Source organism: Erinaceus europaeus, chromosome 1 (genome assembly GCF_950295315.1).
Source record: "Erinaceus europaeus chromosome 1, mEriEur2.1, whole genome shotgun sequence".
In the NCBI taxonomy this organism is placed as follows: domain Eukaryota; kingdom Metazoa; phylum Chordata; class Mammalia; order Eulipotyphla; family Erinaceidae; genus Erinaceus; species Erinaceus europaeus.
Window position 1 is genome coordinate 75,906,717 of NC_080162.1, and position 24,253 is coordinate 75,930,969.

General features: G+C 45.0%; 1 protein-coding gene across 1 annotated transcript in view; it reads left to right on the forward strand.

Moving 5' to 3' along the window:
* EFCAB8 (EF-hand calcium binding domain 8) overlaps positions 1 to 24,253 on the forward strand; it is a 93,508-nt gene that overhangs the window by 43,669 nt on the left and 25,586 nt on the right. Inside the window, exons 14-22 of the mRNA XM_060188422.1 lie at positions 539 to 673; positions 3,993 to 4,109; positions 5,316 to 5,543; positions 8,947 to 9,017; positions 9,721 to 9,925; positions 11,019 to 11,234; positions 12,383 to 12,556; positions 14,962 to 15,183; positions 15,708 to 15,863. Coding sequence (XP_060044405.1) covers positions 539 to 673; positions 3,993 to 4,109; positions 5,316 to 5,543; positions 8,947 to 9,017; positions 9,721 to 9,925; positions 11,019 to 11,234; positions 12,383 to 12,556; positions 14,962 to 15,183; positions 15,708 to 15,863 — 1,524 coding nt within the window. The remainder of the gene's footprint in view (positions 1 to 538; positions 674 to 3,992; positions 4,110 to 5,315; positions 5,544 to 8,946; positions 9,018 to 9,720; positions 9,926 to 11,018; positions 11,235 to 12,382; positions 12,557 to 14,961; positions 15,184 to 15,707; positions 15,864 to 24,253) is intronic.

Genomic DNA, 24,253 nt, shown 5'->3' on the forward strand with positions numbered 1-24,253 from the left:
CTCTCGGGCAGTCCTTTGAGGGTTACTTCTTCTGAAGAACTTCAGGGTCTGAGGAAACACCCCCTCTCCCAGCATGTGGGGATCAAACTTTGAACCCTCTTAGTGATGTGCAGACCCAGGGCCTAGACCAGAGTCTGCCTAGTTCCAAGCCTTTGCTTACATTTAGGGCCCTGGGAATTCCCAGTGCAACCTCTAGGGATAAATTCCTCAGCTTTGGTGCAGGGCTGCCGTGGGGACAGACAGGCCTTTCTGGCAATAGTGTTGGCAGTTTATCTCTGTGTCCCACCTGGTTAGATTGAAGCTGGCTGGAGAAGGAGCTGGGGCCTGGGCCACCTTGTGTGCTCGGCCTTCATCCCCAGACGTTGAGGGTCAGGGAGACCCTGAGGGTGCAGCTGTGCCTTGGTGTCCTCACCTCAGCATAAGCACAGCTCTGGAGGCCTTGCTGTCTGCTGAGAGCTCTTGCACAGCCTGCCTTGGCCTCACACCCCAAGACCTTGGTGCCAGCTATATCCTCAAAGAGACGTTTCCCACCTCCCAGAATATCCGTGTGTGGGACATGCTTGACTACGTATGCCTGCAGTCCTTCTGCGGAAAGGTTTTCGCCTTGGGGAACTGCCCTATCATCAGCGCCTACTTCCACAAAGAGGACACCTTCATCTGCAGCACCTATTCAGTGAGTGCTGCCTATTGGGGAGACAGAGTCATGGCTACACACAGACAGGGCCTCATGTCCCAGGGGATACCAAGGGGTGATCATATCCTGCTCCTCCTTCCAAAACAAAGCTGCTCAAGAGTGGGGCCTGGCCCCTGAGGTTCCTCTCTTGGCATTTCCTGGAAGACTGTTGTTAGACCTTTGTCCTGTGGCTATATGCTCTTTTCCCCACCTGACCATCTTTAGACGCCTTCTGGAAGCCCATCGTGATTCTTAGAGTGGGGTAGAAGTCCTTTCTCCATCCTGGCTCGTGTAACTCCATCCTTTACTATTTGTTTGTTTGTTTGCTTGTTTGTTTTTAGTGCCACCAGGGTTATCACTGGGTCTTGATGTCTGCACAGTGAATCCACTGCTCCTGATGGCCATTCCTCCCCCTTCTTTTTTTTTTAATGTTTATTTATTTTCCCTTTTGTTGCCCTTGTTGTTTTATTGTTGTTGTTATTGATGTCGTCTCGTTGTTAGATAGGACAGAGAGAAATGGAGAGAGGAGGGGAAGACAGAGAGGGGGAGAGAAAGATAGACAACTGCAGACCTGCTTCACCGCCTGTGAAGCGACTTCCCTACAGGTGGGGAGTCGGGGGCTTGAACCGGGATCCTTACACCAGTCCTTGTGCTTTGTGCCACATGCGCTTTACCTGCTGCACTACTGCCCGACTCCCCCTCCCCCTTCTTTTATTTTGGTAGGACAGAGAGAAACTATGAGGGAAAGGGGAGGGTGACTGGGTGGTGGTGCACTGGGCTAAGCACACTTAGTAAGAAATACAAGGGCCCACAGAAGGATCCCAGTTTAAGCCTCTGGCACCCCACCTACGGGGGGTGGGGTGTCTCTTCAAGCCGTGAAGCAGTTCTGCAGGTCTTTCTCTCTCCCTCTCTATCTTCACCACCTCCTCTTTCAATTTCTCTCTGTCCTATCCAATAAAGAGAGAGAGAGGAGGGGGATACAGGGAATGAGACTGAGAGACATTTGCAGGACTGCTTCACTGCTCATAAAACTTTTCCCCCTGCAGGTGGGGAATGGGTCTTGAACTCAGGTCCTTGTGCACTCTCATATATATATGTTCAGCCTCCTCTCCTCTGCTGCCCTTTACTCTTAAGTAACTTTTTTTTTTTTTTTTTTTTGCCAAATCATGGACTCTAAAAGACATCCTGGCAGCCCCTCTGAAGGAGAGCACCTGGAGAGACTGGCATCAGTGATTTAGTGGGTGCCAGGCATGGCCTGTGCTGAGCCTGGAGGACTGAGGAGGCGAGAAGCTCAGGGGCTGGCTGTGCAGGGGGGTGGAGGAGCCTACAACAAGATGGGAGCTTAGAGGGGCTCCATGGGCCCCCGACAGCCAGTAGGCAGGGAGGGTTTGTCCTGGAGGAGACAGACAGGGCTGGAACTTGTGATGGAGGCCTCATATCCTTTGGTAGTCAGGCCAGCAGGCAGGGGACACATATACCATTCTTGTCCCCATGACTGGTTCTCCCCCAACATCAGGTGGGACTGGCTGCCAGCATTTGAAGCCTGTTTTAGGTGGTCAGACATTATCACCCCCTTACACTTTGGCATGAACAAAGAGCATATTAAGCAGACACTGTCTTCTCCCTCAAGGAACCAAGTAGAAAGAAAACATAACTTTAGTAGAAAGGGGCCAAGTGTCAGGTTAGAGATGACTACATCTAGGTGCTTCATGGAGAACAGAGGAAGGAGCCTGAGCCTAATCTGGGGTAAAGGATAATCAAGGACAACTTTGGTTCAATACACCAAACCCAGTCCAAGTTCTATTTTGTGTTTCTCTTATTTTCTGTTTTTGTTTTTTAACTTCTGTCTGTGAGTGGGATCATGCCATATTCATCCTTCTCTTTCTGGCTTATCTCACTTAACATGATTCTTTCAAGCTCCAACCAAGATGAGGTGAAGGTGAATTTATCTTTTTTTATTTAAAATTAAAAAAAAATATTAAATTTTTTTTTCTTTATTTCCTTTTGTTGCTCTTGTTGTTTTATCATTGTAGTTATTGATGTTGTTGTTGTTGTTGGATAGGACAGAGAGAAATGGAGAGAGGAAGGGAAGACAGAGAGGGGGAGAGAAAGACAGACACCTGCTTCACCGCCTGTGAAGCGACGCCCCTGCAGGTGGGGAGCCAGAGGCTCGAACCGAGATCTTTATGCCGGTCCTTGAACTTAGCGCCACCTGCGTTTAACCCGCTGCGATACTGCCCGACTCCCCAAAAATATTTATTCCCTTTTGTTGCCCTTGTTTTATTGTTGTAATCATTATTGTTATTATTGATGTCGTCATTGTTGGACAGGACAGAGAGAAATGGAGAGAAGAGGGGAAAACAGAGAGGAGGAGAGAAAGACACCTACAGACCTGCTTCACTACTTGTGAAGCGACTCCCTACAGGTGGGGAGCTGGGGGCTCGAACTGGCATCCTTACGCGGGTCCTTGAGCTTTGCGCCACCCGTGCTTAACCCGCTGCACTATCGATCGACTCCCGAATTCATCGTTTTTAATAGCTGAATAGTGTATACAGGTTTTTTTTTTTTGCCTCCAGGGTTATTGCTGGGGCTCAGTGCCTGCAGCATGAATCCACTGCTCCTGGAGGCCATTTTTCCCACTTTTGTTGCCCTTGTTGTAGCCTTGTTGTGGTTATTATTGTTATTGTTGTTCGTTGTTGGATAGGACAGAGAGAAATGGAGAGAGGAGGGGAAGACAGAGAGGGGGAGAGAAATACAGACACCTGTAGACCTGCTTCACCGCCTGTGAAGCGACTCCCCTGCGGGTGGGGAGCCTGGGCCTTGCGCTCTGCACCACGTGTGCTTAACCCGCTGTGCTACCGCCCGACCCCCCCCCCACCATTTTCCCCACTTTTGTTGCCCTTGTTGTTATTGTTGTTGGATAGGACAGATAAATCCATAGAGGAATGGAAGACATAGATAGATGTGGAGAAAAAAACATCTGCAGACCTGCTTGCAGGGGCTGGAACCGGAATCCTTGAGCTGGTCCTTGAGCTTCGCACCATGTACACTTAACCTGTTGCGTTACCGCCTAGGCCTCCCCCCCCCTTTTAGGAAGACTAGGGCATGGGAGCCTCAGACTTGGGTGTTGGGGGCCTTAGAGTGTGTATGGAAGGGAAGAGAGGCATCTGTAGGTATGCTGAGTAGCCAAGCAGCTTTGCTGAGCTCGGGCCCACATGCAATGAGGATGTCGTTAATGTCATGATTTATTGGCAGTTTCTCTCTAGCGCCAGTCACTCACAGCTTCTGACTGCCCAACTGTCTCCTCTCTCAACTACAGATTGGGATACTACAGGGATACTCCAGAGGCCTCCAGGGGCCAGGGAAGGTAAGGGAGAAGACCAGGACTCACAGCACTCCCCTGTGCGCTATCCTCTACAGCAAGATCTTCAGGCAGGTGAGTGGGCCAGAGATGTCTCTGGGGCTGGCAGGAGTGCTGTGGCTTGATCCTCCAGTACCTCCCTAGTACTGTCCTGCTGTGCTCTGTCCAGCACAGGGGCTGGTGGAGGGAGGGAGGATTCTTAGCTGGTGTCGGTGAGGGTCCTCGGGTTATGGGTATGCTGTGATCTGGGCTCTGCCACTTGAAGAGCAGGTGGCCCTACCCCTCAGAGCCTGCCAACACCTGGATATTGCTGCAGGTCTGCTCTGGAACCCAGAGACCAGCCCAGGCTGCTCTTCAAGGGCTCCCACTGTAGGAGGGAAGGCAGCAGCACCCAGTCCTGCTGATGGTCTCTGAGCTCGCACAACAGCTGGGCACATGTTTTCTCAGATGTAAGGACAGAACAGGCTTTTAGATCCTCTGTTCTGCTCCTCATGGAGCCCCTTATTCTACCCCTTATGCTCCCCTTATCCTGGGAACAGCACAGTCTCACCAACCTTAGGTCTCTTCAACACCGTCACAGTTATACACGGCCGCTCCCCTCTGCCCCCAGGTTTTCTAGATGTCTCAGCAGGAGCTGACCTCATACTTTGTGCTGTTGTGGCGGTGGAATGGTTGGCAGGAGGCGTGCAGAGGAGAGAGACCATGCTCCCTCCTCAGTATCTCCCTACTCCTGACAGTGCAGGCATTTCCTCTCCCACAGCTCCCACCACCAGTGATGCTTCAGTGAATGTCTTTTTGAATTAGAGCATGTTTTCTCTGGGTACATGCCATTCCTCAGGGAAAGGGGTTTCACCAGATGGGATCCTTCTCAAAGTGTGGTGGCGGCTCGCACTGCCCTGCACTGTGGGGCGGAGGAAGACAGTCTCCTTGTATCCATCTTCCCTTCCTCTCCCTCCACCCCCCTGTTTTTGTTTTTGTTTTCCCTTTCCTTTTCCTCCTTACCTTCCTCCCTCGCTCCCTCCCTCCCCTCCTTTCATTCTTGTACCTTTTTTCAGCTCTGGCTTATGAAGTTTCCAGGTATTGAACCTGGGACCTTGGAGCCTCAGGTATTCGAGAGTCTCTTTGTATAAGCATCGTGTTGTCTCCGCCACCCACAGGGCAGTTTTTAAGAATGGATTTTCCAGCAGCAGCAACAGAGGAGCAGCAGAGGGCCCTGGACACTTGTCCCAGGGCAGGTGGGCACTCTCGCCTCCAGGAATCCCAGCATGTCTTTCCCCGCAGGTGGTGAGCGGCTGCCTGAGTGGGGTGGTGAGTGTGTGGGAGATCATGACAGGCAGGCGGCTGATGGAATTCCCTGTGACCCACGACCTGTTTATGGAGCTGACGGCCATGTCCCTAGACGAGTCGGAGCGGTGCCTGCTCACCGGCCTGCGTGATGGCACCGTCAAGATGTGGAACTACAACATCGGGGAGTGCGTGCTGACCTTCCCCAACCCCGACCGCCTGGAGGTCAGTGTGGTTCAGGCAGCCTCTTGAGGAGCAGAGTGCAGCTCCTGCCACTCTGGGCACCTGGTTTGCAGTTTCTCCCTAGGAGGGCGTGTGAGTGGACTGGTTTCCTGCACCCTGAGCCTGTATCCCGTGCGTGAGGAGTAGGTAGTAGCAGCTCTTGCAGCTACAGATGTTAACTACTCTTGCTTTAGTTGGCTGTCACTTAAAAAAAATTTTTTTTGATTAATAGTGATTTACAAGATGGTAAAATTATAGTGTATAATACCACACAACACCCATCACCAGAGTTCTGTCTTCCCTACCTCCTACTTTTCTAAGATGATCACTATGGTTCTCAAAAGTCTTAGAAAGTTTGCTTGCTTTATTTCTTTTGCAAGTTCATATGTATCAGATCTCTAGATTCTACATATGAGGGAAACCATCTGGTAGTTGTCTTTCATCTTTTTTCTTATTTCACTAAGCACAGTCACCTCCAGTTCTATCCATTTTGTCTCAAAGGACATACTATCACCTTTTTGATTACAGAGTAGTATTCCACAGAATATAAGTCCCATAACGTTAGCCAGTCATCTGTTGACAGGCATTCAGGCTGCTTCCACTCTTTAGCTCTTGTGAATAATGCGGCTATGTGCCTAGGAGTGGTATCACTGGATCACAAGCTAATTCATTTTTATAAGGACTCTCCAGACAGTCTTCCAAAGGGGCTGCTTCAGTTTGCATTCCTATCAGCACTGTAGCAGAATCCCTTTTCCTCCACAACTTTGTCAGCACCTGTCATTTTCTGATCTGTTGATGAAAGCTGTTCTCTCGGGTGGGAGGTGGTGTCTCAGTGTAGTTTTAACGTTTACATCTTTATTTTTAAATTTTTAATTATCTTTACTGGATAGAAACAGAAATTGAGAGGGTAAAGAGAGAGAGAAAGAAAGACACCTGCAACACAACTTCACCACTTGCAAAGCTTTCCCCTTGCAGGTGGGGACCAGTGGCTTGAAACTAGGTCCTTGCAATTTTTTTTTTTTTTTTTTTTTTGCCTCTGGGTTACCACTGGGGCTCAGTGCCTGACCTGCAAATACACTGCTCCTGGAAGCCATATCTTTTCCATTGTTGTTGCTGTTATTATTGTTATTGCTGCTGCTGTTGTTGAACAGGATGGAGAGAAACTGAGAGAGGAAAGGAAGACAGAGACGGGGAGAGAAAGATAGACACCTGCAGACTTGTTTCACCTCTTGTGAAGCGACCCCCTGTAGGTGGGGAGCCGGGACCTCAAACCGGGATCCTTGTGCCGGTCCTTGTGCTCCGAGCTATGTGTGCTTAACCCGGTGTGCTACTACCTGGCCCCAATTTTCATTCCTCTAATGATAAGTGAAACAGAACATTTCTTTATGTGTCTGTGGGCCATGTGTATCTCTTCTTTAGACAACTGTCTGTTTAGTTCTTTGGTTCACTTTATTTTATTTTATTTTTAATTTTTAAAATTTATTTTAAAAAGGAGACATTAACAAAACCGTAAGATAAGACACAATTCCCACCATCAGATCTCTGTATCCCATCCCCTCCCCTGATAGCTTTCCCATTCTTTATCCCTCTGGGAGCATAGACCCAAGGTCATTGTGGGTTGCAGAAGGTGGAAGGTCTGGCTTCTGTAATTGCTTCCCCCCCTTTTTATTTATTTACTTTTTTTGTAGATGTACATATGCAGTTCTACATAGATGTTTGATATCAGCTGCTAATCAGATGTATGCTGTGGAAATATCTTCCATTTACTGAGTTGCCTGGTTATCCTTATATAGTTTGCTTTCAATGTGTAGAAAAAGTTTAGTGTCATATAATCCCATTTATTTACTCTTGTTTTCATTTCCCACGCCCAGTGGTTTGAATCTTCAAATGCACCATTAACAGGAAGATGCTGTAGTTTCACCAGTGTTTTATTCTATAAGTTTTAACTTCTGGTTTAATATCCAGATCTTTGATTCATTTAGATCTAACTTTGGTATATGCTGTTAGGTGGTGGTCTCATTTCACTTCTTCTTCTTCTTCTTTTTTTTTTACTTATTTACTTACTTTAAATATTTTATTTCTTTTAATGAGAGATGTAGAGAGAGGGGAGAGGCCAGAGCACTGCTCAGCTATGGCTTATGGTGGTTCTGGGGATTGAACTTGGGACCTTTCGTGCCTCAGACATGAAAGTTTATTTCCATAAACGTTATGCTATCTCCTCAGCCCTACTTATTTATTTATTTAAAGATTTTATTTATTTATTAATGTGAAAGAAATAAAGAGAAAGAAAGAACCAGACATCACTCTGGTACATGTGCTGCCAGGGATTGAACTTGTGACTTCATGCTTGAGGGTGCAATGCTTTATCCACTGAGCCACCTCCTGGACTACCTTATTTATTTCTTTACTTATTTTTATTTTATTTTATTTATAAAGAGGAAACACTGACAAAACCATAGGATAAGAGGGAAAGTTGTGGAGAAAGCAGAGCTCTTCTCTGCTCTGACTTATGGTAGTGCTGGGACACTCAACCTGAACCTGGGACTTCAGACTTGAAAACCTTGTGCTCTAACAAGTTGAGCCATCTCTATGGCCCTGCTGGTGTTTCTTACTCGACATATTTCAGCTTTCGATTGCATGTCTAGCAGTGGGGGTCAGCTGATTGGAAACCCCCAGTGTTCACCCTTATTTGGTAAGTGCCTGACAGAGTTATAGAGATAGACTCTGGGTGTGGTACAGAGCAAATCCAGAAGCCTTACTTTGGCACTGAGCCCACTGCTGAGCTCCATGACACAGTCCTTCAACCAGTCCTGGAAGAGCATCTGGCCCACAAACTGAGGATTTGAGTACTGATTCAGGTAATTGACCTTGGGCAAATTACTGTTCTGATTCCCAGATCAAAGTGTAAAGTGAACCTGGATTCATATCCTACCTGCCTCCTCCAAGTTTATTTTATTTTATTTATTTTTAATTGCCACCAGGGTTATCACTGAGGCTCTGTGCCAGCACTACAAATCCACCGCTCTCAGTGGCCATTTTTTTTTTCTATTTTTATTAGATAGGATAGAAATTGAGAGAGGAGGGGATAGAGAGGGAGAAAGAGAGACACCTGCAGACCTGCTTCACTGTTTTTGAAGCCTCACAGCTGCAGGTGGAGACTGGGGACTTGAACCAGGGTCCTTGTGTATGACAGTGTGTTGTGCTTAACTGGGTGCACCACTGGCCTACCCTACCTGCCTCCAAGTTTATCGAGTAAGGGTTATGAGAGCATTCTGCTGAGGTGTCAACTCTAGGAGCCTCTCATTGAGGGAGCTTTGACTTCTTGTGGGATGTCATCTGGAAGACATTCAAAATCCAGAACTAGGTTCTTGGAGGTGCCTTAGAATTTTCTTTTTTCCCTCAACAGATTAGTGGAATTATCCATATGAACAAGGTGTTCTATGTAACTGGATGGAGTAAGAGAATCACGTGTTTCATGTGAGTGTCATGGGTGCATGTGGGCAGAGGAGTGCAGCTGTTCTCTTTGTATCCCCCACCCCTAGCTTTAAAGCTATTTGGAAGACCAGGCAGGAAGTTAGCAATGAGTAATGTCCATTTGCTTCACCTACTCATCTGTCCATTTATTCAGAACTCCTGGAGGCTAACACATGCTGGGCTTGTGCTAGATGCCAGCAAGGAATATTAACAAGAACTATGTGATTCTATCCTTGAACTTTTAGGAGGAGGTAGACGCTAATCAAATAACTTCACTTATAAAAGCAGTTGAGTGTTATGGAAAAAAGAGGTACAGAGTCCTATGGGGGAGAGGATGGAAATCTGTGGGGCCAGAAAAGACTCACCCGAGCATGGCATGGTGGTGTGGAATCTGCAGAGGGAACAAGGGTCTAAATGAAGTAGGAATGCTCCAGGCAGAGTGAAGACTCCTTTTTCCAGGGTCAGGTCTCCCTTTCTTTAAACCTTAGTCTTTAACTTTGATGTTAGAAAGGAGTGAATCTGTAAGGCTAGTTTATACACAACTCCTAGGACACATAGTAGGGCGTAGTAACTGAGGTGTTTCAATACTTGAAGGTCCTCTTCTGAGATGGCTCCTAGAATCTTAAAGGCCTTGATCCTTCTTTCCCCCAGTAGAGCATATTAGAGGCTGAACTCTCAGACCTCTGACTTCTGACCATGTGTGCAGGTTCCATAAAACCAAGCCAGTGCTCTTGTGTCACCACTGGCAAACCTTCCACACGGAGGATATTCTGAGCATGGCCAAGTACCAGAACCAGTTCCTCGGGACCTCCTCCTACAATGGGGACATCTTCTTCTGGAACATCAACTCAATCAGACCCATCTTCAAACTCAATGCCTCTGAGAGCGCTTTGCCCTTGAAGCCCAAAAGGGTATGGCCAACAGATCACACTCTCCCCTAGCCTCTCTCCCAGCCATTGGCAAGAGTCCCTGAGGGCAAGGGCGAGAAGGAGGACCCTGGGAAGTGGAAGTAGGGGGGCAGTGGTGACTTGTTCTTAGTCAGCAGGTGGAGAAGCTGAGGCACAGAGAGAGTAAGCATCTTGCCTAAGGTTATATATCCAAGAAGGCAAGGCTCCAGAGCCCGGTGGTGCCAGCCCTTACCTCTCTGGCAGGTCACCCTTTCCGTAAAAGTGACTTTACCTTTCACCCATCACATTACACATTCTCATTCCAGGCCTGCTGGGCTTGTGGTAGGGACTTAACAGCTGCACTGACCATCCCATCTTTGCAGGAGGAACCTTTAGTGTGATGTCATCTGCCAGTGTTCCAGATTTATTAAGGAAGGGATGCCCAGAGGCCGTTGTAGGGGTTTCTCCCATAGCAGCTCAGCCTTTAATCCATTTTACACTTTGAAGTCTCCCTAAAGGTTAAAAGCAAATCTCAGAAATGTTTGGGAACCTTGTCCATTTCATAGATGGGGAATGTAAGCCCTTTAGTGGAATAGTGTCTTCCCTATGATGACTCAGGGCATTTGGGGAAGGTCTCCCTCCCTCCTCCACCCCCTTACCACTTCACTTTATTGGGGGGAATAGTTTATAGTACAGTTGTTGACATACAAGCATGCTTCCTCATGGTGCTGTGATAGGTGTCTGCAATACACACTCATCTCCAACTTAAGTCCTTTTCCACACCAGGGCCCCCATGCGCTTTCCATCCCTTCCTTCTCCTCTTTCCCCGGAGTCTTGTGCATCCAACCCGAGTTTTACTTTGTGTTTTCCCTTTCTGTCTGTGTTTCTTAATTTCCACCTACCAGTGAGCTCATCCTATATCCTTTAGCTTATCCCACATGGGAGAAGGTCTTATAACCAGACATTAGGTGCTTTTAAGAGTACTCAGTTTCTTAGAAGTAAGCCCTGGGTTGCCTAAGGGGCTTGAGCTGCATAAGCCTTAGGGTGTATTGGGCCATGGAGGCTCTGCATTCCCTTCTGTGACATTGAAGTGTCCTTGGAACTCCTACTCTGCCAGGTGCATGTGCAAGAATCGAAGGCATGCTTGAGCCAGAGCCCAAAGCTCAGCAGACCCCACGGGGAGAAGTGGGCTCACAAGTATTTCTTGGATCCCAGGAGCCTCAGTGTCAGTCCTGGGGCCAATGCCAACCTGAGGCGGAACCTGATGTCGGCCCCGCCAGTGATGAGACACCCCAGCAACAAGGAGCCAGATGTGCCTGTTGTTCCCCTAAAGGTAGACATGGGAGCACATCCAGGGACCACCCTCCCTCTCTAATTCCCCCAGGGTCATGTGTTTACTTTCTAGTCTGGTGACACTTTTCTCAGAGTGCCTTTGGGCCTGCGGGAATCCATCTCCACAGTGTGGGAGTCCAGCTCCCGCAACTCACCTTGGTCCAGTAGTGACACCTGTGGGGCCTGCCTCCTCCCCAACAGGCCACCTCCTGTGCTAGACTCCAGTGGCCCGAGACCCAGAGACAGGCAACCCCCTTCTTCCTTCTTCGGAGCTCAGGTCTCAGCCCCAGGGGAGCCCGTCCAGTCTGAATGATGATTCCATTTTGAGCAATATATGGAGAAGGGGCAGGGGAGCTACAAGGTCTTTTTTGGTGACTCGCTTTTATTATTATTATTTAAAAACATTTTCCCATGGGGCTGCCTTGTAGATGCTTGATTCCAGTGCCCAGGCCAACTGTTTTGTTCTTTTTATTTCTGAGAGAAAGACACAGAGAGACACTGTAGCACTGCTCCACTGTCTGTGGAGCTTCCCCCAGTGCTGTGCTGTCCTGGGTTGTGAGGGGTTTGAACCTTGAAGTAAGATGTAAGCTCTGCAGGGTGGGCTACCTCACAGGTACTGTTTTGACTCTAGCTCCTCAGCATTGAATATGGTAATCTCACCTGTGGGACTTGAGGAGACTCAGATTGTCTAAACAACTGAAGTTTAATTTCCACCCCTGGGTCTTGAAGCTTGAATAAGCAAATCCCACTCTGCCCTAACACACAATGCCTGTTGGGCACTGGGTCAACCCAACCTCCATGCCCTGACTCTTGCAGGACTCGGCACAGCCGCTGGTGTCTAGGCTGTACATTGCTGTGAATCTCTCAGAGTGTCAGTGATGGCCCATGCATGCAGTCTCCCAGAGCAGCGGGTGTTTGCTGCCTTATCCCCATCTTTGTCCAGGCTGTCTACACAGGACATAGTGGGTGTCTTCCCCAGAAGCAGACTCTGTGTGTCCTTGGACAGTGGCTGCTATACCTGTCCTGGTGGTGTGGCTGCTGGTGGAACTGGGGTGGCCACTCTCACTGCATCTGCGTCTGGTCTCTGTTCCTCACGGGGCAGAGAGACACCCCACCCCCATGACCTGGGAGGCCCATTGTGTTTTTCAGAAACCTTCCAGTGCTGGTTGTTCCAAGCAATCAAGAACACCTCATGACCACCGTTCAGTCCCCAAGCATGCTAAAATAGAAGAGGAGCCCCAGCAGAAGGTGCTGGAATTCAAAGAGCCTGAAAGCAATGAGGAATTACAGGAGGTGCTACAGTCTAATACCTCAGTGGAAAAGGTGGGTCACACCTGGACGGGAACCTAGGGGTGAGGCAGGGAGCCAGCAGTTGGGGTGGGGCTGGGAAATGCATCCTGTCTGGTTGGCTGTCCCCAGGGTCAGAGGGAGAGAGAGCGAGAGCGAGAGCAAGAGAGAATGTGCTGCTATTTACAAAGGTGAATGCTGCCCCCTCCTGGCTGGTTGGTATGATGAAAAGAGGAAGAAAAGTGGACATTTTCCAGAACCACAGTTTAAATGGCAGAAAGTTTTTTGTATGATATTTGAGGGGGGATCAAGTTTCCTCTGTTCACTATATCCTACCCATCATAATAGCAGTGGTCATAGTCACTGCTTCAGCTTTTCTCATTAAAAAAAAATAGGCCAATGACATTAAATCATAGCTGTTCTCCCACTTCCATCTTTTATAAGTTTCTATTCTTGTACACATATTTCATAATTTTGAAAGGCAATAATAAGAGTTTTTACAGAAAATGCAGATAGAAACAAAAAAATGGAAGCAACAGCATTAGAATCTTGACGGTGAGTATTTCTGGGAGTTAGGACTCCAAGGATCCTCTGAGTCTGTTCTCCTGTGTGTATGCTGTTCTCCCCTTGCAGTGTCCAGGGGCATGTATACACTGGGGAAACACTTGTCTTTTATCTTTGGTTGAGGGTCTCCTGGTTTTGTGACCCCGACACCTGGGTCAGGGGGAAGTGGGTTGAACATGATGTGTGGTATCTCTGTGACAAGAAAGATAATTCAGATTTTTGTTGTTGGTGGTGACCAGGGGATACATGACCAGATCTGTAATTTTTGACTCCACAAGAGTGGGGCATCTCCTAACCCTGTTGTGTTTGTGTTTTATCCTCTTGGGGAGTGGGTATCAGACAAGTACAGTCAGCCTGCGCTCACCTGGCAGAGTAATTTCCCACTATGAATCCCATGTGTGTCACAGGAGTGACATGTAAGGTGACAGTCAGAATTGGAGAGCAAAGCTTGATGGTCATAATTAAGGCTTGAAGAAGAACTTAGTTAAAATAATTTTTTTTTTGCAATGGATAATGGTGTTTATTTCTGTGTCTGCAGAAATACTTTTTAGTGATTGGTTAGAAAGTATATGATCGGCTCACTCTCAGGCCGAAGTTGAAAAACAAGATCAGAAAAGAAAACACAAGTAGAACCTGAAATGGAATTGGCGTATCACACCAAAGTAAAAGACTCTGGGGTGGGTGGGTGGGAAGAATATAGGTTCAAGAAGGATTCAGAGGACCTAGTGGGGGTTGTATTGTTATATGGGAAACTGGGGAATGTTATACAAGTACAAACTATTGTACTTACTGTTGAATGTAAAACATTAATTTCCCAATTAAAAAAAATCAGAAAGAAAAAAGAAAGAAAGTATATGATCGGGAATCAGGTGGTAGCACAGTAGATTAAGCACCGGTGGCACAAAGTGCAAGGACTGGTGTAAGAATCCCGATTCGAGCCCCTGGCTCCCCACCTGCAGGGGAGTTGCTTCACAAGCGGTGAAGCAGGTCTGCAGGTGTCTATGTTTCTCTTCCCCTCCTCTCTCCATTTCTGTCTGTCCTATCCAACAATGACGACATCAATAACAACAACAATAATAACTACAACAATAAAACAAAAAGGGCAACTAAAGGGAATAAATAAATACTTTTTAAAAAAGCAAGTATATGATCTTTCACTATAAATGCAATATGAAGGGAAATGTGCTCATTCTCTGTTGTGTTGAGTTGCTGTGGTTCTTAGAAAATCTTGTTTGAGGGGAGTCGGGCGGTAGCGCAGTGGGTTAAGCACACGTCGCGGAAAAAGCACGGACCGGCATACAGATCCCGGTTCGAGCCCTGGCTCCCCACCTGCCGGGGAGTCGATTCACAAGCGTGAAGCAGGTCTGCAGGTGTCAGTCTTTCTCTCCCCCTCTTTGTCTTCCCCTCCCCTCCCCATTTCTCTCTGTCCTATCCAACAACAGCGACATCAATAAAAACAACAATTACAACAATAAAAAAAAGAAAAAAAGCTTTAAAAATAAAAGGAAATCTTGTTTGAGTCTTAGGACAAGTCAGACTTATATACTTTCCTTTGGCAAACATTTGCTGATCACTTGCACCCTGTCAGTTATCAGTGTAGTTGCTGAGGATAAAATAGCAAGCAAAGTGTCTTGTAATGTTAAAAAAGATGTGGATACAAATCCCTGCTCTGCAGGAGCTCACAGATGAATGAAATAAAATGTTCTGATTGTCAGTTAGGTAGGGAGAATAGCACTGGGCACCATTCTCATTGGCTACTGAGGACATTGGGAGACCAGTTCTGGGGGTGGTGACTTGCCCGGGCCCCTCAGGAACGTGTTGCCAGGGTAGACCCTGGATCATCACACCACTGCACAAGGCTCATCTCTCTCATACAGATAATCTTCCTGCAAACCAGGCCTCGCCTGCCAAACACGGCTGCCTTGCTGAGCAGCTGCATAGATGGCTACATCTATGCCTGGTCCATCTATGGGAACGGAGGCTTGCTGGGAAAGTTCCCCGTGGACTTCACAGACAGTGAGGATGTGGTTGTGGGCGCCATGACCACTGATGAAAATGACTGGATCCTCCTCACAGGGGATTGTAAAGGAGACATCAAGGTAAGGAGGAACTGGTGTTCAGAAGGAGAGACTGGTGTTAACCGAGGTAGTCCTGGCACCTGCTGGCAACTGGCTTCATTACTAAGACAGTGAGGAATAAGGTGAGATACCTGAGGAGTCTTCTCTTGCACTGGTGCATCTAGAGAAAAGGCCCCTCTGAGAAACATTCCCAGTGAGCTCTGTACCACATCATTCTCTCTCGAAGCCCCCTATCCCCAGCCGTGTGTCTCATTTGTGACCCTACCCCCCTCAGATTCTCAGAGACTGCAGATCAGTATCGGAGTGAGGCATGTGGCTGGTGTCTTGTCCTTAGGCCAGTCACACACCTCTCCACATGCTCACTGGGTCTGACCTAGATCTTTCAGGTCCCTTTTGGCCCCAAGTCTCTAGGAACCTCGGAGGTGTGAGTAAGAGCTGCTTCCCTAAAATGAGGAGTAAAGGTCTAAAGGGGGGTGAGGGCTAACTAGCAAGTTGGTGTTGGGGGTCAAGGAAGGCTAGGACACTAACTGACACTTTGTGTGTAGGTATGGGACATCAAGGACTACTGCACATCGACTGACAAGTTATCATCTCAAAGCAGCTGGGGAAGGGTAATCTTTGGAAAAAACAAGTTCCAGTTCTTGATTCCAAAGCAGGTTCAGATCAATGTCCCACGTTACATCTCCTTGAAGAAAGAAGAGGTAGGAAGATTATTGGATGTTTGCTAGAAAAATGCTTATGAATCCCACTGACGAGCCGGGATCACAATTCTCTTTCTGGGGTTTTTACATTATTTTTAGTATTAATGGTAATAGTAGCAGTAGTAGTAGCGCTATTATTACTCTTATTTTTACCAGACCACTTAGCTCTGTGTACTGGTGGTGCTGGGACTGAGGCTGAGCCTTCTTCCTTGCAAGCCCTGTGTCTTATTGAGATTCTTTAGCTTTTCATGTTTCCTGTTTAAGAAGTCATACAAAACATACTCTGAGTACATCCCACACCCCCTTCACACACACATGCACACACACATGTGCACACAAATACTTCTCTTCCATGAGCTTTGATCTTTACACTGAGGATTTTAGACTCATGAATTCTTATTATGATTTTAAATGTTTATGTATTCATTCCCTTTTGTTGCCCTTGTTTTATTGTTGTGGTTATTATTGTTGTTGGCACTGATGTCGTCGTTGTTGGATAGGACAGAGAGAAATGGAGAGAGGAGGAGAAGACAGAGAGGGGGAGAGAAAGATAGACACCTGCAGACCTGCTTCACCACTTGTGAAGTGACCCCCCTGCAGGTGGGGAGCTGGGGGCTCGAACCGAGATCTTTGTGGTGGTCCTTGCATTTTGCACCATCTGTGCATAACCTGCTGTGCTTCCACCCGACTCCCTCATGAATTATTTTTTAACAATAATGAAAGTATTTGTTTTCCTGTGAGTTGGTAATATATTTGCATCACTCAAAAATCACTTTTTAGTTCCCAGATAACTAATGAAATTTGAACAACTTTTCATTAGTTATGAGGAAAATTCAAATTAAATCAATATTATGATATGATATTACCACAGACACATCAGAATAACTAGAAAGACTACATGTTAGCAAGGATACAGATCAACTGAAATGTGAATGTAAACTGGTACAGTCACCTTGGGGAACTATTTGGCTATAGTGATAACGTTGGATATATACTTACTCTAGGCTCCAGAAATTCCATCCCCAGGTTTATACCAACAGAGAGAAAAAGAGGAATAAGATTGTTGTCATGGGTCCCAGAAGTAGCTCACCAGGTAGGGTGTATGCCTTACCATATGAATAACCCAGGTATGAGACTTGGTACCACATGGGAGGCGCTATGGCCTGGGAGGGAGCTCTAGTGATTTGTCTACCTTTTTCTTTTTAAAAAATGTTTGTGTTTTTAAAAAAGATTTTTATTAATTTATTATTGGGTAGAGACAGAGAGAAACTGTGACAGAGAGGGAGAGAGATAGAGAGACACCTGCAGTCCTGCTTCACTACTCATGAAACTTTCCCACTGCAGGTTGGGGACCAGAGGCTTGAACCTGGGTCTTTGCACACTGTAATGTGTACACTTAACCAGGTGTGCCACCCCCTAGTGTTTGTCTACCTCTTTTTGTCTCTCTCTTTCTCTGTCTATCTGAATGGAAAAGGAGTCTAGAGGGACAAGGTGGTGGCACACCTGGTTAAGTGCACACGTTACCACGGAAAAGGACCTGGGTTCAAGGCCCCCATCCCCACCTGCAGGTGGAAAGTGTCATCATCAGCAGTGAAACAGTGCTGCAGGTCCCTCCCTCTCTCTCTTGCTATCTCCCCCTCCCCTTTCAACCTCTCACTATTCTATCAAATAAGTAAATAAAATTACTGGGGAAAAAAAGCAGTCTGGTTGAAAAAACTGAAATCACACATGCACAATGTCCTGTCTCTGTCAAAAAAAATGTTGATAGAGTTACAATTTGTAGTAACTCCATATTTGGTATAGTCCAAAGGCTCCTCAGTGCTGCCTCAGCCGCTTAGTTGCCTTTTAAATCAGCACAAATGTTATGCCTGGTTTTGTTTTGGTAAGAGGAGAATACACTGTATTCAAATCTGTTAGGAATTGGTCACCTACACATCCAGTATATGAGGGATTTATAGTGTTAGTAAGTATAATCACAGTGAGAAAAGCATCATGCATTTTTTTGCTTACTGTGTCTCAGGGATTGTGACAAGTGCTTTTATGTATGCACTCATTGAAACTCCAAATGACTCTGTGAGGGAGATGTTGTTTTTCAGATGAGGAAGATGAAAATGAAGAGCTGGAGGGAGCTGCCTAAGCACACGACTGGCAAGGCTGGACCTGGGAGTAAAGCCAAGTCTGACTTAGATGCTCTTAGTTTCATGATGATAGGCCTTAAACAATTTGAGATTACATTGTATACAACTCGAGCTTCCTATGTAGTCAGATAATCTTTTTTCTTTTCTTTTCTTTTTTAAATTTCTTTATTGGGGGATTAATGTTTTACATTCGACAGTAAATACAATGGTTTGTACATGCATAACATTTCCCAGTTTTCCACATAACAATACAACCCCCACTAAGTCTTCTGTCATCCTTTTTGGACCTGTATTATCCTCCCCCACCTCCACCCCAGAGTCTTTTACTTTGGTGCAATACACCAATTCCAGTTCAGGTTCTACTTGTGTTTTCTCTTCTGATCTTGTTTTTCAACTTCTGCCTGAGAGTAAGATCATCCCATATTCATCCTTCTGTTTCTAACTTATTTCACTTAACATGAATTTTTCAAGGTCCATCCAAGATCGGCTGAAAACGGTGAAGTCACCATTTTTTATAGCTGAGTAGTATTCCATTATATATATATATATATATACCACAACTTACTCAGCCACTCATCTGTTGTTGGACACCTGGGTTGCTTCCAGGTTTAGTCTATTACAAATTGTGCTGCTAAGAACAAAGGAATACACAAATCTTTTTGGATGGATGTGTTGGGTTCCTTAGGATATATCCCCAGGAGAGGAATAGGGTCATAGGGTAGGTTCATTTCTAGCCTTCTGAGAGTTCTCCAGACTGCTCTCCACAGGGGTTGGTCTAATTTACATTCCCACCAGCAGTGTAGGAGGGTTCCTTTGACTCTACAACCTCTGTAGCATTTGTTGCTGTTACCTTTTCTCATGTATGACATTCTCACAGGAATGAAGTGGCATCTCACTGTTATCTTTATTTGCATTTCTCTGACAATCAGAGACTTGGAGCATTTTTTCCTGTGTTTCTTGGCCTTTTGGATCTCTTCTGTGGTGAATATTCTGTCCATGTCCTCTCCCTACTTTTGGATGGGGTAATTTGTTTTCTTGTGGTTGAGTTTGGCAAGCTCTTTATATATGTTGCTTATTAAACTCTTATCTGATGTATGGCATGTAAAGATCTTCTCCCATTCTGTGAGGGGTCTCTTGGTTTGGGTAGTGGTTTCTTTTGCTGTGAAGAAGCTTTTTAATTTGATGTAGTCCCATAGGTTTATACTTGCCTTAGTGTTCTTTGTAATTGGATTCGATTCATTGAAGATGTCTTTAAATTTTATGTGGAGAAGACTTCTGCCAATATTTTCCTCTAAGTATCTGATAGTTTCTGGTCTAACATCCAAGTCCTTGATCCACTTGGAATTTACTTTTGTATTTGGTGAAATATAGTGGTTCAGTTTCATTCTTCTGCATGTTTCAACCCATTGTTTCCAACACCATTTGTTGAAGAGACTCTGCTTTCCCCATTTAATAGTCTGGGCACCTTTGTCAAAGATTAGATGTCCATAGGTGTGGGGCCTCATTTCTGGGCTCTCAGTTCTATTCCACTTGTCAGTGTGTCTATTCATGTTCCAGTACCAAGCAGTCTTGGTGACAATAGCCCTGTAATACAATTTGAGATCTGGGAGTGTGATGCCTTTGGTTCTGTTCTTTTTTTCTCAAGATTGTTTTGGCAATTCTAGGTCTTTTCTGGTTCCAGATAAACATTTGTAGCATTTGTTCTATTCTCCTAAAAACTGTGTGGGATCTTGATGGGGATAGCATTAAATTTGTAGATGGCTCTGGGTAGTATATTCATTTTGATAATGTTAATTCTTTTTTTTTTAAATTTTTTATTTAAGAAAGGATTAATGAACAAAAACATAAGGTAGGAGGGGTACGACTCCACACAATTCCCACCACCCAGTCTCCATAACCCACCCCCTCCCATGATAGCTTTCCCATTCTCTAGCCCTCTGGGAGCATGGACCCAGGGTCGTTGAGGGTTGCAGAAGGTAGAAGGTCTGGCTTCTGTAATTGCTTCCCTGCTGAACATGGGCGTTGACTGGTCGGTCCATACTCCCAGTCTGCCTCTATCTTTCCCTAGTAAGGTGTGTCTCTGGGGAAGCTGAGCTCCAGGACACATTGGTGGGGTCTTCAATCCAGGGAAGCCTGGCCAGCATCCTGGTGGCATCTGGAACCTGGTGACTGAAAAGAGAGTTATCATACGAAGCCAAACATAAGCTCTCTCTCACAGAAACTGGTGTATATCTAGGTTATGGGACTTTGTTAGAAAGTGAACTACCTGAGATGAAATTAGAGTGTACTATAAAAGGAAAGGTCTCACCCGAGTAATGAAGCTGAAGGGTTGTCATTCCACACGTGAAGTCTCTGGACACAGTCTGAGGTGAAGCATGTTGAGGTGGCAATCGTTGCGTTGGTTAAGTTGTGATCGGCGGATGCAATATTATTTGGTTTGGATTGGGAGATGCATATGGGAAAGTGGGCCCTATCCAAGGGTTCCAGGACTGGGGGAAGTAGGGGCTCTATAGTGGAGATGTGAGGTTCCTGCTGTCTTAGGGTTCAAAAAGACAATCGATAGTTAATGTTATCATCACATTATTTGTTAATTGGGTTAACTTTGAAAAGTCCTTTTGTTATGGTTTGCTGTACAGTATCCAATATCTTGTATATAGCTGTGCTATTGGATGCTTGTAATCTACTTGGTCTAGGCTTTTGAGAGAGTCCGCATATCAAATACACAGCCTATATATTAAAAAGATTCAGTTTGTGTTTTGAGAAACTTTGAGACATACAATTGATTTTCCCCCTCTTATATTAATTAACTACTGACTTATATGTCTACATTTTGCTAGGAGTGTACATAAACACCATTCCCACCACCAAAGGACTGTGACCCATCCCTCCCGCCCACTCCCACCCCCCACTGGCCCAGGAAGCTGCATGTCTACCCCTCACCACTGGGTTTTTGGTGCCCTACTTACAATTTGATCAGGTCCTGCTTTTAGTTTCCCTTTCAGATCTTCTTAGTCAGCTTCTGTTGATGAGTGGGATCATCCCATACTCATCTTTATCTTTCTGACTTAGTTCACTTAACATAATTCCTTCTAGCTCTGTCCAGAGGAACCCTTTTACATTGCTGGTGGGAATGTAAATTGGTACAGCCTCTGTGGAGAGCAGTCTGGAAAACTCTCAGAAGGCTAGACATGGACCTTCCATATGATCCAGTAATTCCTCACCTGGGGTTATACCCCAAGGACTCCATAACACCCAACCAAAAAGAGGTGTGTACTCCTATGTTCATAGCAGCACAATTCATAATAGCTAAAACCTGGAAGCAACCCAGGTGCCCAACAACAGATGAGTGGCTGAGAAAGCTGTGGTGTATATACACACAATGGAATACTATGCAGCTATCAAGAACAATGAACCCACCTTCTCTGACCCATCTTGGTCAGAGCTAGAATGTTAATTCTTCTAACCCATGAACATGTAATATCTTTCCACTTTTTTGTGCCTTCTTCTATTTTCTTGAAGAGTGACTCATAGTTTTCAGTATACAAGTCTTTCACTTCTTTGGTTAGGTTTATTCCTAGATATTTTATTGTTTTTGTTGCTTTAGTAAAAGGGATTGAGTTTTGTGCCGGATTAGCTTCGTGGGTGGGAGACAGAGACAACCAGGGACTCATGGCTGAGCTGAGAATGCAGTTCAATCTTTATTCATGAGCGGGGATGCAGTCCAACAACTTAATCACAACACAATTCTGTCCTGTCTCTCTCCTACATCCCTCCTGAGGCGGAAAAGTCAGGAACAAAGGAAATACGTATGATAGGGGGCGGGGAGAAGGAAAAAGCAGGAACCAGTAAGGATTAAACCAATGTCCGGGGGCAGGGGGGTTTTCAGTCAACAGTGGCTACGTAAACAGAATACATCGTAAGTAACACAAGCGAACCTAATGTGATGATCAAAACAGAAGGTCTTATAAGCAGGATTTAGATACATACCAACATTTCTGGATTTCATCTTCTTCTAACTTAGTGTTTACATAGAGGAATGTCACTGACTTTTGAATGTTAATTTTGTAGACTGACACCTTACTGTATTGCCTGATGATTTCCAAAAGCCTCTTGCTGGATTCTTTAGGTTTTTCTATTTATACTACCATGTCGTCTGCAAATAGGGAGAGTTTGACTTCTTCTCTTCCAATCTGTATCCCTTAATTCCTTGCTCCTGCCTGATTACTATGTCAAGAACTTCCAACACTATGTTGAATAGTAATGGTGATAGTGGGCATCCCTGTCTAGTATGTGATCTGAGTGAAAATGCTTCCAGTTTTTCACCATTGAGTATGATGTTGGCTGTAGGTTTGCTATATATAGACTCCACTATTTTCAGGAATTTCCATCTATTCCCATTTTTTGTAGTATTTTGGTCATAAAGTGATGTTGGATTCTGTCAAAGGCTTTCTCTGCATCTATTGATATGACCATGTGGTTTTTGGTCTTGTTTTTATTGATGTGGTGGATCACATTGATTGATTTATGTATATTAAACTAACCTTGCATCCCTGGGATAAACCCCACCTGGTCACGATGAACAATCTTTTTAATATACTGCTGTATCTGGTTGGTTAGAATTTTGTTCAATATTTTAGCATCTATGTTTATCAGAGATATTGGTCTGTAGTTTTCTTTTTTGGTTGTGTCCCTGTCTGCTTTTGGTATCAAAGTGATGTTGCTTCATAGATGCTCGAAGGGGGTATTCCTGTGTCTTCAATCTTCTGGAAGACTTTTAAAAGTAGAGGAATTAACTCTTCCTTGAAGGTTTTGTAGAATTCATTTGTAAAACCATCTGGTCCAGGACTTTTATTCTTGGGAAGGTTTTTGACAACTGTCTCAATTTCGTTGGCTATGATGGGACTCTTCATATTATCTAGTTCATTTATATTTAATTTTCAGAGTTCGTAGGTATCCTGGAAATATTCCATTTCTTCCAGGTTCTCTAGCTTGGTGGCGTATAGTTGTACATAGAAGCCTCACACGATATGTTGAATCTCTGTGGTGTCAGTTCTGATATCTCCTTTTTCATTTACAATCTGATTTATCTGGGTCTTCTCCCTTTTTTGTTTTGTGAGTCTGGCTAAAGGTTTGTCGATTTTGTTGACTCTTTTGAAGAACCAACATTTACTTTCATTGATCTTTTGTATGGTTTTTCTTATTTTCAATGTTATTGATTTCTGCCCTAACTTTAATGATTTCTGTCCTTCTGGTTGCTTTAGGGTTCTCTTCTTCTTCATCTAGGTCTTTAAGGTGTGCAATCAGGTTGTTTATTTGTGCTTTTTCTAATATGTGCTTGTATGGCTATGAACTTCCCTCTCAGTACTGCCTTAGCTGTGTCCCAAATATTTTGATAGCTTGTGTCTTCATTTTAATTTAACTCTAAAAACATTTTGATTTCTTCCTTTATTCCCTCTTTGACCCAATAGTTGTTAAGTAGTTTACTGTTGAGCTTCCACATTTTGGAACTCTTACTAATCTTTTGTTGATTGTTAAGTGTTAGTTTCATTTCAGTGTGGTCTGAGAAGATGCTTGAGATGATTTCAATGCTCTTGAATTTGCTGATGCTGTCTTTGTGGGCTAACATATGGTCTGTCCTTGAGAATGACCCATGTGGACTTGAGTAAAACGTGTATTACAGTGTCTTGGGAAGAATGACTCTGAAAATGCCCAATAGTTCTGGTTTATCTATTTCCTTATTTAGCTCCCTCACGTCTTTATTGATTTTCTGCCTGGATGATCTGTCAAGTTGAGAGAGTGGGATGTTGAAGTCCCCTACTATTACTGTGTTGCTTTTAATATACTGCTGTAGTTCTTTCAGTATATGTTTGATGTATTTAGATGGCTTCTCATTGGGTGCACAGATGTTAATAATTGTTAAGTCCTCTTGGTTGACTGATCCTCTGAGCATTAAGTAATGTCCATCCCTATCTTTTAAATTTTATTTATTTTAAAGTCTATCATGTCAGATATGAGAACAGCTGTTCCTGCCCTTTTTGTGGGCCATTGGCTTGTATGACAGTTTTCCATCCTTTCACTGTGAGTCTTTGTTTTTCTTATTGAGTTAGGTGGGTTTCCTATATACAGCATATTGTTGGGGCTCTGTTTTCTGATTCATCTTCCCACTCCATGCCTTTTAATAGGTGAATTCAGGCCATTAACATTTATTGATATCATAGATTGAAGATATTTTAATGTCATTATTGTAGATTT